The sequence below is a fragment of the Cydia strobilella genome, chromosome 7, assembly GCF_947568885.1.
Source record: "Cydia strobilella chromosome 7, ilCydStro3.1, whole genome shotgun sequence".
NCBI classification, from domain to species: Eukaryota; Metazoa; Arthropoda; class Insecta; order Lepidoptera; family Tortricidae; genus Cydia; species Cydia strobilella.
In genome coordinates this window covers 13,881,739-13,896,792 of record NC_086047.1, presented here as the reverse complement: position 1 = coordinate 13,896,792, position 15,054 = coordinate 13,881,739, and the positions used below count along the sequence as shown (strand labels likewise).

The window sequence follows — 15,054 nt, the reverse complement described above, 5'->3', positions numbered from 1 at the left end:
TTGGCAAGTCCACACGCTGAGGCGCTCAGCAACACCATGTCGTCAGCGTAGCTTAAATTATTAACGCTCACTCCATCTATATGGCAACCGACACGGGTGTTACTGAGCTCCTCTATAAGCGCGTTCATATAGAGGTTGAACAGCTTAGGCGAGGTCAACCCGCCCTGCCTCACACCGCACTCTAGTCCATACGGCTGTGAATATGTATCCGCCCATCTGACCACATTGACCTGGTTATGGTACCAATATTTAAAAATACTACTAACCTCGGCCGGCATTTCCAGACTATCTAGCTTTTGCCACAAGATGTTATAATTAACCAGGTCAAATGCTTTAGATAGGTCTAGAAAACAAGCATAAACGGCTGTCCGCCTGTCCGTATAGTACCTAACTGTCTGCTTTAGCGCCAAAATAGCACTTTCAGTCGATATGAGAAAAATATTAACTGTCTCTGGAAGTATGGACCGTAGATGCTTGTAGCATCGAGCGTTAAAAAAAACAAATATACAAATTAAATAAAAATTGTGGGATTTTTTTTCACGGTAATAAGCATATTTTCCAATCTTTCTCTAAAAAAAGAGTAGTCTAGTAAGTGCGATAGAGAGACAAATAGTTTTTCGAATTGGGGAGTTCGGAGAATGGGCTCAGTTTCGCATTCAGTCGATTTTATAATATATAAAAATTATTCTAAAAAATATGCCCTCTTAGTAGATCAGTTTCTTTTCCTGCATTTTTTTTTTCACCACTTTTCGTTGAACGTAGAAAAGATTTATTTTCTCGGTCGAAACGTTTCACCAGAAAACCTACCGCAAACATCAAAAATCGTTATGTGCTCTATTGCTCGAATATGCAAGAGCGATAGAGAGGGAGATAACGATTTTCGATTTTTCGAGGTCGGCGGTAGGCTCATATCGTGTCTCCAAACTTCTCGACCCGGCCACAGCCACGCCCCCGTCTCCTTTTTGCGGGCTGGATTTTGTAGGATTTGGCACTTTTTCGCGGTGAATCGGCAGGCTCGCCGGCTGGCTTCGTCACGACGACGAGACCACTGCGTTAAACGTATATCCTTAACGTGACGTGACGTGTTCTCAATGTCTGCGTACCTTGTCGGGATGCACGGCGAGGCAGGCCTTGCGGTAGTTGCGCTTGACGTCGGCGGGCGACACGAGCTGCGCCATGTCGACGCGCGCCCAGCGGCACTCCTCCCACACCACCGTGTGCAGCGAGCACAGCAGCGCGCGGATGTTCGCCTTCTTGCCTTCCGTCTAGAGATGGGCGAAATGTGTCAGTAAAAAGAAAAGAGTGATATATATCTTTCTCTCACTGGGATATATATCACTCTTTTATATCTTTATATCCCTATGCGTCACCGCTCCCGCACGCAACTGTATCGGCACTTGCTCACTTTACGTCATGTTATGAGTGAGAGAGAGGACACTTGAGTAGTTATTATACCGTGGCGAGATTGTTTCTTTCATTTTGTATCATATCATGATGGATATTGGATATAGATCGATTCATTCACGAAGGCGCTTGCTTTGGTTCGTATTGTCATGCTCATGCTATTACTTTAGGTTTGACAAATCTGCGCGTCGTGAATTGCGCTATCTATAGCCTTGACCTTGCATTTAAAAATGAGTATATTGACGTTATTGAATTTTAATATTTTTGCGTAATAAAATACCTTATTGTGATTTGTTTACATTTTGTTAAATACCTAAAGGAATACACTCAAGTCCCGTCGAAACGAACGAGGTCAAAGCAAAGCGAACGATTTGCAAATTTTTGGAAATCGCAAATACGTTTTGTGTAAATCCTTAAACTTACCAAAATATGACCTAAATTAGTTTGCATATGCATAGTTCAATTCTAACTTTGTAGGAACAAAACTCAACCAGTGTATAATAACAACGAAAATAATCATGCTAGGTCCATACAACTTTAAGCTTTAAAACTTTAAGCAATAGAACTCATTGACTCATCACATCATTGCATTGTATCTTGCGCGTTGCGCGAGCGAGAAATGAGAAATACTGTAGGTAGAACCCGCCCGAACTACCGCTGTAGCTCCTTCGTGATACTTCGGTCGACCGACGGCGTCGACGCGCGGCCGAGACAATAGACATCGCTTATCTTATCTATTCACTTTAGTAAATCGTTGCCGAGGGTGCGAGTGTACTTACGGATATATTGGGATATACTGATATATTCGGATTCGTAAAGACAAGAAGAGTGATTCATGAAAAGAGAAAGATATATATCTTTTATATCTATATCCCCTGAGTTACCCATCTCTACTTCCGTCTGAAATGGATGGATGAAGCGCTCACGTGGTTAACAATCACTTTCGAGATTGCGTTTAAAACAATTAGCCACATGCATGAAGTTCATATTTTTATTTCGGATGTTTGTTAGAAATGCATTTCCGTTATTAAATTATCATTTAATTGCTTAAAAAGATAAATAAAAAGTACAAAAATTTGCCCGCAAAAAGCTAGTGAGCGAAACGCGCGAAACGTCACGACGTCACGCGTTCGGCAGATTAGTTCACATAAGTGTCATTAGTAGCCAACATCAGTTGGACCGTCCAACGTGTGACGTCGTCACGCTCTGTCGAATTCGCGCCAAAAATTATGAGCGTTTCAGCCGCTCAAAAAACTTCAGCATTTTAAATATTATTTAATAAAATAATGTGAAGGTTTACAAAGGTATTTTTAATTTTTCCGGTGTTCAAACGATATAAATTATGATTACAAAAAAAAACATGTATGTAGGTAATTGAGATGCACGTCTACCGTATTTCACGATGTTACCAAAATAACTCGTGAAATGATTATTCTGTCGTGTTTAGAATATGAACTGGTTCATACTTCATAATGTTAACAAATTAGCAATGTAACATAATTATGTTGGGAATGGAAAGAAGTTCTTAAAGTGGATGTGGCACTGGATGACAATGAGGAAAAAATGAAGATGAGAGCTTTTTGGGAAGTGATGAATATGAACAAGTTTTGAATTTAAATTGATTTCTAATAAGAACGACTTAGGAAAAAAAAGAATGAATTCGTTGGAAAAAGAAAGAATGTCGTGTAAAAGTTGAGAATAAGGAAAAATTAAGGATAAAAACTACTTGCAAATGGTAATGTGAACTAGTTAATTTAGTATTAGGATGCGTTTTGGATTGTAACCGAACTCGGTTCGGTCGTTTTGGAGCAACTGCAAATAGGGGCCGTGCGCGTTGGAGAGTCTGCCATCTTGTGGTCTGAATCGGAAACAATCTGGACATTGACGTACACTTCTCGCCAAAGGAAGTGCTGACCTCTACAGTTCATGTAAGTTTCTTGTGCATTGTAGGTTCTGTCATCTTGTGGGACGTGGGCTACATTAGAAACTTAAACTAGACATTTACACTTCGCGCCAATCAACAAGGGGCTCCTGTGCTGCCCCCTACAGTTCATGCATGCTCTTTATAGGAACGAATTAAGACGAAAGTGGAGGACCCCTGCGAAATCGCCTTTTCATACAAACGTAGTCCTTATTTACCTCTCTGTATATTAAAATTATTGAAGATATTAGGAATCGATTGGTAAATTGGTTGCATATCAACCACAGCTATGCCCCTACGTTTGATATTTCGATTTTTTTATTATTATAACAGTTAGAAGCATTTAAAAAAGTGTATGAAATCTGTTTTTCGCTCCTAATTTTTACAATAATCAAAAAATCTAAAAAAGTCAAACGTAGGGGCCCAGCTATGGTTAATGTACATAAGATTATGTTAAAATATTTTTCATAATGTCAATATCCAGAGGAAAATGGGGACTACGTTTGTATGGAGAAGCCGCTGTCCCCTTTCCTCTTAAGAACATGAACGAGTTAGGAACGCGAACGTGTGTGTGAATAGAAACGAATTAATATTGCAAGACTAAAAAAAATAGAACATATTTCAATCCTACAACACTCACCCAATCAAGTATCTTAATCTTCTCCGGGTCCATTTCTTTGACCATCTCTTCCTTACGCATAGCGTTCATAGTCCGCGGGCCAGTGTCTTTTTTGGCCGCGAACTCGTAGCCCTGGCTGCCTAATAGGTCTCCAAACACATCCGCCGGTTTTTTAGGCTTGTCATCCATTGGTGTTTTGGCTGGCTCGAAGTGTGTTCGACTGGAAGAAGTAATCGTTGTAGTTATTTTAATTTTAAAATGGGCGTTATAAACAAGAGATAAAGCGTTCGTTTCGTTCTAATAGGTAATTAATTATTTTACTTTAATAATCATAGTAGGTATTACTGAGTAACTCAAGTTTATTCGTTTTATTACACAGGTACTGTGACATGCACCGTTACATGGAATGGTCTTTGGGTCCGTTGAGATGTTATTTTCCAATCCAAATACATTAAGTAATTACGTACCTACTAGTAGATTATTGTAAGGTGTCAATTTCCATTTTCACATCACATTTTTAAGGGGTAGGCAGATTTAGAGAAGATGTAGAATTTTTTGTCAGGTGAACTAACTTAGCTAATGGCTAATCTTTGAAGCTTGCCTAAGCACACGTTCCAACGCGCCATGTTATATCAAACGTGACCGTGTAAGCACCGCAACATGAGTAGGTGGGTTGGTGAATTATGCGAAATGAGTTGTAACATTACATTAGGATAATCAATGAATATGCGACCCGATATAGACCCCCCTTGTACCTGTAGTCAGGCTGGTGTTGCGGCGTGTGCGGCTCGTGCGGGGGGTGCGGGGGGTGCGGGGGGTGCGGCTTGTGCGCGGGCGAGGCGCGCGCCGAGCCGCCCGGCGCCGACACGTGCCCGGCGCCGGGCCCCAGCAGGCCCAGCTCCGCGAACGGGTCCTTCTTCAGCTGATCTAGGGGCACGCTCTGTGATCGGACTGTGGCAGAGACCGAGTAAACGAGTTAAAAACTTGGAAGAGTTCCTACAGGGCTACCCTTTAGCTCAGACGAGAGGTATATATATGGTATAGTATGAATTTTCTGAAATGATTTTTACGCCTAAGACCCTAGTCTGTTAAACAAGTCATTGTTTATTTTGTGCGAGCGGTGGGCTCCCGTCTGACCGCGCGCCAAAGCGACGATGTCGTTTAAAAAGCGGCTTAGGACGGACAGATTAGGGGCTTATGAGTTATAACTATTGCCGCGGTTTCGTTATAGGAAATACCTAATTAAGTTAGGGATCTAAACTAGTGTAAGTTCCCCTCTGGCTTAAAATGGCGCCTATTAGGAACACCCCGAATGCCAGTCTATTGAGCCCGGCGCACATTAAAATTTGACGTAAATTAATTTTACAATTAGCTATTGTTCCGTGCTTTCTGACACTGGACCATAATTTGAAGTCATTGAAAAAACTTGCCAGTCGTCGAAAATAGACGTGATCAGCAACAAAGATGAACTCACCATCCTCCTTGACTAGCTGCGGAGTGAGCAGGTTGTCCTGCTCGGGCAGCGGCTCGTTGAGCCCGAACGGGTCGAAGTTGGGGTCCGCGGCAGCCCGCGCCGCCTCGCCCTCCGGCGCCGGCGCCGGCACCGAACCGAATATGGATTCCGACGAGAACGGCTACAAATATATTGGGAATTTACTCTAGGAGCGGTTACTTATACATTTGAACCTCGGGTCGCATAAATCAGTTTCGCGGAACTCATGTAGAAAACATCAGTTGTTGAATGAAGCTGTTGCAGAAGCCGAATTAAGTCGAAGTACCTAATAAATTAAACCGATTACAAAAAACTAAATTTTACTTTTAAGCGCCTATCGAAAGTTGAAGGCAACAAATATTTAATCGTTATTTCACAGCAATCGTAGTCCAGCTTCAGGGATCTGAACAGGGTTGTAAGTTCAGATGGCGGTCGCTTTCGTAAAAACAATCACGTAACAACAATGGGTAAATCTGGACTTGAAGTTTTTTTAAGAATGGGATCTCGTCACCCTGACTTGAAGATTTAAATTTTAAATGATTCGATTCCACAAGCGGATTCGATTCCTTTACTGACTCCCTACAAATCTTATCGAGTCCGAGGAGTTAATAACTCCGACTCGACTATCGGTAGTATCGGTACGAAAGGAATGAGTTTGAAGGATTCAAAGTAGTCAAAGAGTCGATAAGCGGAGTCGGTACTGAGCGCGGAGCCCGATTTAGTAATTGGAATCCGTACGCGGAGTCGAGATTACCCATATCTATTCCACTTCATTCATAAATAACTGTATGATGTATGAACACTAACAGCTGTCGAATACTTATACACGGTGTTTCATGACCCACTGAAAACCTAAAAACAGTTTGTTCAGAATCGATAGGAGAATCGATTGCGCTATATTTTAATGGGGGTATTTTTTTATTATTATTTATTATTTTTACATGCTCAGTCTACAAGTTTGTAATGCAACAATATCAATAACTAGCATTTGACACGTTATTAGTCAATGAGCAACACCCTTAACTGGCCATTGGTTAACCTTATCTCGTTGCAGTAAGGTATGCAAATGGTCAGTTAACAGTGTTTACGATGGTAACTAGCAATTGTTTGACGTCACTAAAACGACGAAGTATCTTGTGTAGAATTACCAGTCGAATAGAATATAATTGTTAAGAAACAACAACAACGCTACGTTTTGCTAAACAACGAATATTTTTTTTAAATATTTATCGGATTAAAGAATAAATACTTAAGATGAGTTTAAAATAAAATAAAAACTGTTGGGGTGTCTCAGATTTTCAGTGGCTCATGTAACACCGTGTATATTATTAGGCCACCTTTATTTACCGAGAATTTTTTTAAAGGGTCATTTTGTTTTTTTCTTATTATCAGAAAGAAGTGAAACGAGTCGTCACACAATTTTTTTTTTCATCATTCGGTTTCTTCCTTTCGTTTGGATAAGCGCATTAAACGTCATATTTAAATTACAAAAAAAAACGTACCTGGGGGTTATCAGCCGCCACCCGCCCGCCAAGAAAGTCTCCAAACGCGTCATCCTGCTTCTCCATCATCCCGAAGAAGTCAAACGAGTCATCAGTCTTAAGTTTCTTCTCCTCCTTCGGTTTAGGCGTTGCGAGGTTGAGAAAGTCCGCGGTGTCGGCGGGCGGGGGCGCGGGGGCGGAGGCGATGTCGGGGGGCGCGGGGCGCGGCGGCGCCGGGGCGGGGGGCGCGGGGCGCGTGGAGGGCGGCGCGGGGCGCATGGGGGGCGGCGCGGGGCAGGGGGCGGGGGCGGGCCGCGCGGGCGCCGACGCGGCCTCCGCGGTCGGGTACTCTGCTGTAACTGTTGCGAAGACTGCTATTATAGTAGGCTATTAGAGAATCGAAGCCTGTTTACTAACATTGTATGAGTTTCTCGTACAACATGGAGTTAGAAACCGTATGACATCATTAAAGGCGATTAACGCTCATTTAAGGTCGCTTTATCACCATTAAAACGATCGCTAATTTTTATTGTATGTGAAGTTTCATAGTTGATTACTCCGTCAATTATGATTGTGATTGTGACTGACCCTTAAACGATGCGAGATTTCAATGTCGTACCTTACTTAGGCAACTTAGCAAGCTTTGTTGCCTAAACACGGTACTCGACTGAAAAGCTCTCTATTATATAACAATTGTATAAAATACGATTTCGTGTTAAACTTGCCTTCGATTTTATACACTCGTTACACGACTATTTTCTAATACGACAATGCAAATTAAAAAAATCATTTATTCATATTTAAATAAATTTTATAGTATTTTTATAAATCTTCATTTTTAGTTTTAAAGTGTGTCGACAGATGGCAGTGAATTTACTGGGGTTACAAAATTTACTATGACAGTACCGCTCTAGTATAAGTTACTCTATGATTGAAATAACCATTTGATCACTAATTGTAATTTGATCAATAAACACATATTATGTAATCTTAGCTAACAAATTATAATAGTATTAAAACAAATGTAAAAGAAACATTCGTGTAAATTAGTAATAAATAACTAAAACATAAAAACATGCATGTGAATAAATATGGTGTTTCGTTACATGTTTGGAAAATATTAAACATGTTATATTAGAGATAAAACATGGTGCAATATCTACAACCAAAAGTTTAATACACGCACTACGACATACTTGTTGGCGGTATAGCCGTAGGGTTGCTTCGGAGGTTAGCTGCGTAAACATACATATTATAAATTACATAAATACACACGAAACCACTCGAGCAATAGTAACATATCTCGTATATTCATTTCTATTAAAAATGTAGTCGAAAATTAGACTGCCATTCAATTAGATTGAATTAAAATCGGCATTAGCACATTCTTTTAATTTCTTTGCTTGATTAGAAATAATTACTTCATATCATAGACAAAGAAATACTGAGGGGTGTGTAAAGTAGTGAAAGATATTTTATCAATCAATGAATATTTGATGGTCACTATACAGGTTGTTTTCTGGGTCGTGATCCAAAACCAGTTTTTCTGACTGTACATGATCCACATCATATGGTAGTATTTGATTAAATGATAATTAGTTCAATTTTTCAAGTAAATTTAATCTTATACTAAGTAATCATGGTCACTTTTGACATACGCTGTATGGAAAGCGACAAGACGTCACATTGAGTAGGGTGACCAAATTGTATGCAAAAATGTTTTTCCTACTTGTCATCTGAAAAATAATCATCATTGTTGGTGATAAACAATAATTAACAACATCATTAGGCTCATTGAATTCTGTATGATGTCTTGTTCTCTTGCTCCACAACCCCGAAATCTCCTGTATAAGTTAACATTATAAAACACGTTTGCCAATCCATCTGCTATAAAACTTAATATGCGCCTTCTATATAGGCTCTATATTGGTTCTAGGCTGTCAAGTTGTAGTAACAATTTTATATTATTACTTTGTCTATGATTTATAGTACTCCTTGACTGTAAATTAGTAGAAGTATCTTACCAAAGTTATCGATCGTCTCGTCTCCCTCCAGCGCCTTGGTCGCGGCTTGCGGTGCTCCCCGTTTTGGTCTACGAAGCTAATAAACACGGACGCAAAGGGGAAGTGGTCGTTGACTATGGCTGTCTCTCTCTTATTTAGTGAATCTTACCAAAGTTATCAATCGTCTCGTCTCTCTCCAACGTGGTAGAGAACAGTACGTCCGGCGTCCGCACTGGGAAGGAGTGATCCTCCTCCCAGGGGTCGGAGCGCGGCTTGCGGCGCTCGCCGTTCTGAACCACGAGGCTGATGACGACAGAGACGTTGGAGGGGAAGTGGTCGTTGATCGGGGTTGTGTCTTCTATTCCGTCGATCTCGGTTCTGAGGGTGAGAATTAATACCGTTAACAGTCCCGCCAAAATCAATAAAAGTAAAAATTGGGCGAATAACACCTCAAAGTCGTCACATGTTATGGACCCTAGATGGCCTCGTGGTTCGATGGATCGTGCTGCGTGGGCTGCAGGAAGCCGGTGTGGAAGGACACGATGTGCACTCGGCTGAGCTGCTGGCATGCGAGCTACTGGCGGCGAGTCACTTGCCTGGTGAACTTGATAGCGTGCTGCGTGGGCTGCAGGAAGCCGGTGTGGAAGGACACGGACAGCATGGGCACGGCGTGCACTCGACCGAGCTGTTGGCGTGCGTGTGATGCTACTACTAACACGTCCCCGCATACCGTCGTGTCTAGTGGTAATGTCACCTAAAAAACGGAACATAGGAGTCATATCGACTGGAAAATCTAGTTATCCGCTACCTACATCTGCTGTCATATTGGCGGTTGTAATAATAGAATACAATAGTTTTTATTCGTAAACATATAGACAATAGACATACATTAAAAGAACATAGTGAAAATAAAGTGTCACGAAATGGCCTCATCTCAGCATGCTGCTGGCGACTTCCAGCGCTGAACTTCCGATGAGACCATCAAGTGAGAATCACGGAAGGTAACAGACAAAAAGAAAGAAACATGAAGGAAAGAAACATAAAATATGGCGAAAAATAAATTACACACAGTTTACGCAAACTAATACAAAAAAGAGATACAACATGACGACATAAGTACACATAATATATGCACTTGTTTATGTGTCTTAGTATTATTTTGTCTAATAAAAAGACGTAACATAGCAAGAAGACTAGACCTTATTAAGTACTAAATCTATAGAAATGAGGATCTATAAAAATATTAATTTATTAAAAATTTGTCCAGTTTTTTATCAAATGGAATAAAAATTGTCCACAGTAATATTAGCATACTTGTGAGATATAGAAATAACCGTTTACAGTTTAATTATCACTTGGTTTAATTCCTTACCTTGCCTTCCTGTGCCGTGTACATGTGTAACCTGTCGTAGTCCTGTAGCGTCGATAACAACACCCTGTCTTCGTTGAATACTTCTATGAATGGTCTACAACCATCCCTGAAATTTTTAATGTAATTTTTATAAATTAATGTCATCGCAACGATATACAAAAATCGGCCAAGTGCGTATCGGACTCACGCACCAAGGGTTCCGTAATTACACATTTTTTAACTATTTATTTACCTAACGACGACTAATGCTTTTCGAAAGGAGAATATAATAGGTTTTTCTGTAATCTATAGATAAATAACTATTTTGTCTATGTGTAAACTCTGTATATAGCGACATTGGGTCACAGACTTACAGAATAGATTTAGTGCATAATTTTATTTTACATCGTATTTTCACGGAAACCAAATTTCCACTTAATTGCTTAGCAAATAGGTTCCGTTTCTTCCATCCAGGCACAAAAACATTGTGACAGAATTAGAAAAGAATAGATACCCATAATTTACACATATAAAAAAAACTTATATCTCACCTGGCTTTCGTAAATAGTGGTACTGGTTGAATAGTTAGGGAGACCAGAGTAACTGGCCTAAAGTGCGGGAGTATTGGTTCTGGTCTGAAACAAAAAAATACAATTGGGTAAGTATTTGGTGAAATTATATAAATATATAGTATGTATATTATATATATATATTCCTTAATCTGAAACTCATAGACAAGCAACGACATACCGAGATAAGGAAGAAGACAAAGGTCATTGACGCTCTAACTCATTGCAAAAAGCTTAAATGGAGATGGGCCGGACATGTTACACGCCACGACAAAGAAAGGTGGACTAAAAGAGTTTCAACATGGGCTGGCTCCCCCGGTAAAAGAAAAAGGGGTCACCCTTTAGAAGGCGGACGAACTTACAAAGTTTACAAACGACCACTGGACAAAAGAAGCCCAAGATAGGAAAAAGTGGAGAGAAATGAAGGAGGCCTATACTCGTCAAGAGGTCTTTAATAATAAACAAATTTAAAAGAACTAAATTTTATAGTAATAATAATTATAATTTTTATACAATGAAATTTAAAATTAATATTAATATGTATATTAATTTAACCGATAAAAATGAATTGTATAATATAAATGTAATATATATTGTAATGTATTATTAAAGAAATAAAAGGCTTTAATAATACATTACAATATATATCAGTTCATCAGTTGATCAGTTGTCAAGCGGACCCGAGGCTCCCATGAGCCGTGGCAAAATGCCGGGATAACGCGAGGAAGATGATGAAAAGGCTTTAATAATAAATAAATAATATAATAATAATAATATTTATAAATAAGTTAACCTAATAAGTTGCTGCGGTTTAAAGACTGCGCGAAACGTGACATGGTTGCCTTTAACATCTCATGCAACTGTTAAATAAAAGACTAGGTGTGGTTCTGTCCAGGGACCGGACAACCCTTTCCGCGATAAAACCCTTTCAATGGGCGACACTTAAACACGGCTAACACATTGAAAGACTTTCCCTTTTGAACTGCAAGCCCATTCATACCCTTACCTTTGACTAACCCTTACTGAAAAGCTTACCAAAAATAAGGCTAGCTCTTAATAAGGGTTACCCTTATCTTTAAGCGCTTTTTATAAAGGTTTCCCTTTGCGTGAAAGAGACAGGATTAGTATATATCTACGGTAGTGTATGAAAAGGAAAGAAAATACGTGCCTAGTCAAAGAACGCCGCCGACGATCGCCCGGATTCGAAGTAATGTGTGCTTTATGAACAAGGTAGACGACTTAAATTAGCACGCTTATATGCTAAAAGTAAAGCCCTTTATAAGGCTAACCCTTATAAGCAATATGCAAGGTGTTGGTGAGCAGATGATAAGGGTTTTGTAAGGGTATTTGGGCTATCGATTACTCAAATGTGGTAGCTTTATATAAGGGTTTTTAAAAGCAAAACAAAGGGTTTCGTCTGGCAAAGGGTATGGTGAGTTAAGCCTTATGCAATACCCTTATAAAACCCCGATAAGGGATAGCGGGCCGGTCCCTGGTTCTGTCTGTAGATGATCATTTCATAACTAACTGTCATAACCTTTCCTATAACTACCTACATACATAACAGCATCCAATGGCAGAAGCTGGCCGAAGACCGACCCATGTGGCGTCGTGTTATTCACGATGGTCAATCCAAGCACGACGATGCCTGGTTTACCTCATTAAAAGAGAAACGCATGAGGCGCCACGATCAGGCCTCCAACTCCCGCCCACCTGGGGGAGCATACAACCTGCTGCGTGTGGCAGAGGGATCCTCTCTCGCATAGGATCCCTCGTACACAGCACAGCCACATACAGCCATACAGCCACAAACGCAAGTGTCATCCCCAGGATATATGCTGCTTAAAACATCTGACACAGATGACAAAGGCACAGAATAAGTAATAGTACTATCATACAGAACGGCCACGCACCGCCCCGCCCCGATTCGAACTACCTCGCCCTGCGACAGCAGATTGACGATTTTTGCCGAACGCTCATTACTGTTTTTAAGCAACTTATTACTCACACAATGACGCATCCCGCGTGTACAGACGTGCCGTTCATACATAGAAACGCAAGTGATTTTTTGATGTATAGCGTGTCCGCCCTGTGACAAAGGCCTATTATTATACCTATACACTTTCTTGTTATTTAGAGTTAAATCACGAATGAGTTGTAATTTATTATTGATTGTCAGACTATTTATACCGGTGGCTAAGGTTGGTATTCCATCTGTCCAATATCTTGGTTCAATGTGTATTTGCGTCTCACATTTTGCTTAGTTTAGAGAGTGAGACGCAATGCACAATGCAGTCTGGTTTGAACAAATATTTAATTTACTAAAGGTCCATTGTTTCAAAGACCTTATTCACTACTCAATACTGACCGCTTAGCACGAGCCACTAAAGCATAATTAAAGTCGCGTTTCACATATAGCGTCACTGGCTGATACGTTGATGATGATAAATGGCGCTAGTACCTAGTAGAAGTACGTAGAAAATTGTCAGTTTTCACGGTAGGAACCTACCTAATAATATTACTGAGATAGTATAGGTATCGGAGCTGGCTGGGCGGCATGTTGGCGGGCGCTCGCTTCACGGCGAAGATCTGCAGCGCGTCCTCCGGCACCGTCACCAGCTTCGCGTACAACAGCAGCCCGCATAGCACCATGCACGACATCGATTTGCCGTCCTATGGGAAAAAATATACGTTATTGTAGAGGAAAAGAACACAATTGCTGGCTTACGTTTAACATAATACGAATCTAAAAAAAAACTACAAAGATTCCAAAAATTTGTAGTTACAGGAATATTAAGGTTGTAAAAAATTACTGTCGTTTAAAATATCAGAGATATTCCTTTATTTTGTCTTTGCTACTACGTGGATTGAATACCCATAGGGTGTTAACGTGGATACCCTTGAATTTCAAAGGCAATTTACTAAGGAAAAGCGCAATAGAAACTAACAAATATAACTATAGATAGATATTACAAGCCTCTAACGCTCCTTACACTATGAATAGAAGGCAGCTGACTCGAGAGTGAAGACTTGAAGAGTGAATAGGTATCATCAAGCTTCCGTGTAGCGTCCTACGTAAAGAGCGTCTAAATGTAGAGAACGAGAGCAGAAGAGATGGAGACGGGAGATAGAGAGACTGCCAGCAAGACTACAGAGACAGAGGCAGAGATATTTGCCGCAAGACTACGAACCTGGCAAGCGATGACAGCGGCGGCTCTCTCATCACGACCTAGCCACTGGTACATGTCCTGCAGTTGCCTGTAGAGAGCGGCGAGGAGAGGGGCGCGGTGCGCGGGCGTGGGCCACAGCTGCCACGCGTCCGCCACCGTCGCGTGGCGGGGGAAGTGCAGGCGGCCGCCGCGGTACAGGTTGAACACGCAGTACTTGCCGCCGGGGTGACGCGTTTCTAAGAATGCCTAAGGAAAAAAAAAGATAATATTGTAATAACATCATTGTTTGAGGTTTTATTTGCCTTTATGATTGTTAGTTTTCAATTATTGTCTTTTTTATTAGGTACCGCAAGTCAAAATCGTAGAAAAAATTAGGACCACATCAATTATCGTTGAATTCACAACAATAAAGGAGTGGTTAATGTTTATATCCTATTTGTTTTACGACTGACTGTTTAGCGCAATAGAGTAAACAATGAAATAATATCGTAGGTACTGTTAGAGCCTTAATTTAACGCTTTCGATTGCCAGTTAATTTAGTATACATTTTACTATTAGTACCAATTCTTATAAGAATGTAATAGTACATACCCTGACGTCGTCAATGTGATTAGTCTTATATGCGCTCTCCAATCCCTCGGACGGGTACGGCATCACAAGCACGCGACTTGTAATGTAACTCATGTCTAAATCTGTTCGCGCTATAGACCTAAAATTAAAAAATATACAAAGTAGCTAACATTGGCAGCAAAGCGGACTTAAAAAGTTTGTTATATCGTATTATTCGTAGGTAACTCACTGTTGAACAGTTTGCATGACCTTCGAAGAGGTGTCCTTCAGATTCTTCAAGAAGCTGCCAGCGCCACCTTTTATCGAGGAGAACAGCCCTCCCGAGTTCGCGGGCGCCGCCGGCAGGGGGTAGTGGGGCGCCGCGGGCGGCCGCGCGGGCGGCGGGGGCCGCGCCGGCTCGGGCGGCCGCGGGTTCGGCACCTCCTGGCTGTTTGCTATCGGCTCTTTGCTCACCGCTGAAAAAAAACTCGGGTC

At 40.9% G+C, this 15,054-nt stretch overlaps 1 protein-coding gene across 1 annotated transcript in view; it reads right to left on the bottom strand.

The window, feature by feature from the left end:
- LOC134743217 (cyclin-G-associated kinase) overlaps positions 1–15,054 on the bottom strand; it is a 37,076-nt gene that overhangs the window by 4,344 nt on the left and 17,678 nt on the right. Inside the window, exons 6-18 of the mRNA XM_063676603.1 lie at positions 14,810–15,035; positions 14,602–14,719; positions 14,032–14,256; positions 13,350–13,513; positions 10,823–10,906; positions 10,293–10,398; positions 9,517–9,674; positions 9,090–9,298; positions 6,939–7,276; positions 5,419–5,578; positions 4,700–4,895; positions 3,966–4,164; positions 1,104–1,265 (exon numbers count right to left, since the gene is read on the bottom strand). Coding sequence (XP_063532673.1) covers positions 1,104–1,265; positions 3,966–4,164; positions 4,700–4,895; positions 5,419–5,578; positions 6,939–7,276; positions 9,090–9,298; positions 9,517–9,674; positions 10,293–10,398; positions 10,823–10,906; positions 13,350–13,513; positions 14,032–14,256; positions 14,602–14,719; positions 14,810–15,035 — 2,345 coding nt within the window. The remainder of the gene's footprint in view (positions 1–1,103; positions 1,266–3,965; positions 4,165–4,699; positions 4,896–5,418; positions 5,579–6,938; positions 7,277–9,089; positions 9,299–9,516; positions 9,675–10,292; positions 10,399–10,822; positions 10,907–13,349; positions 13,514–14,031; positions 14,257–14,601; positions 14,720–14,809; positions 15,036–15,054) is intronic.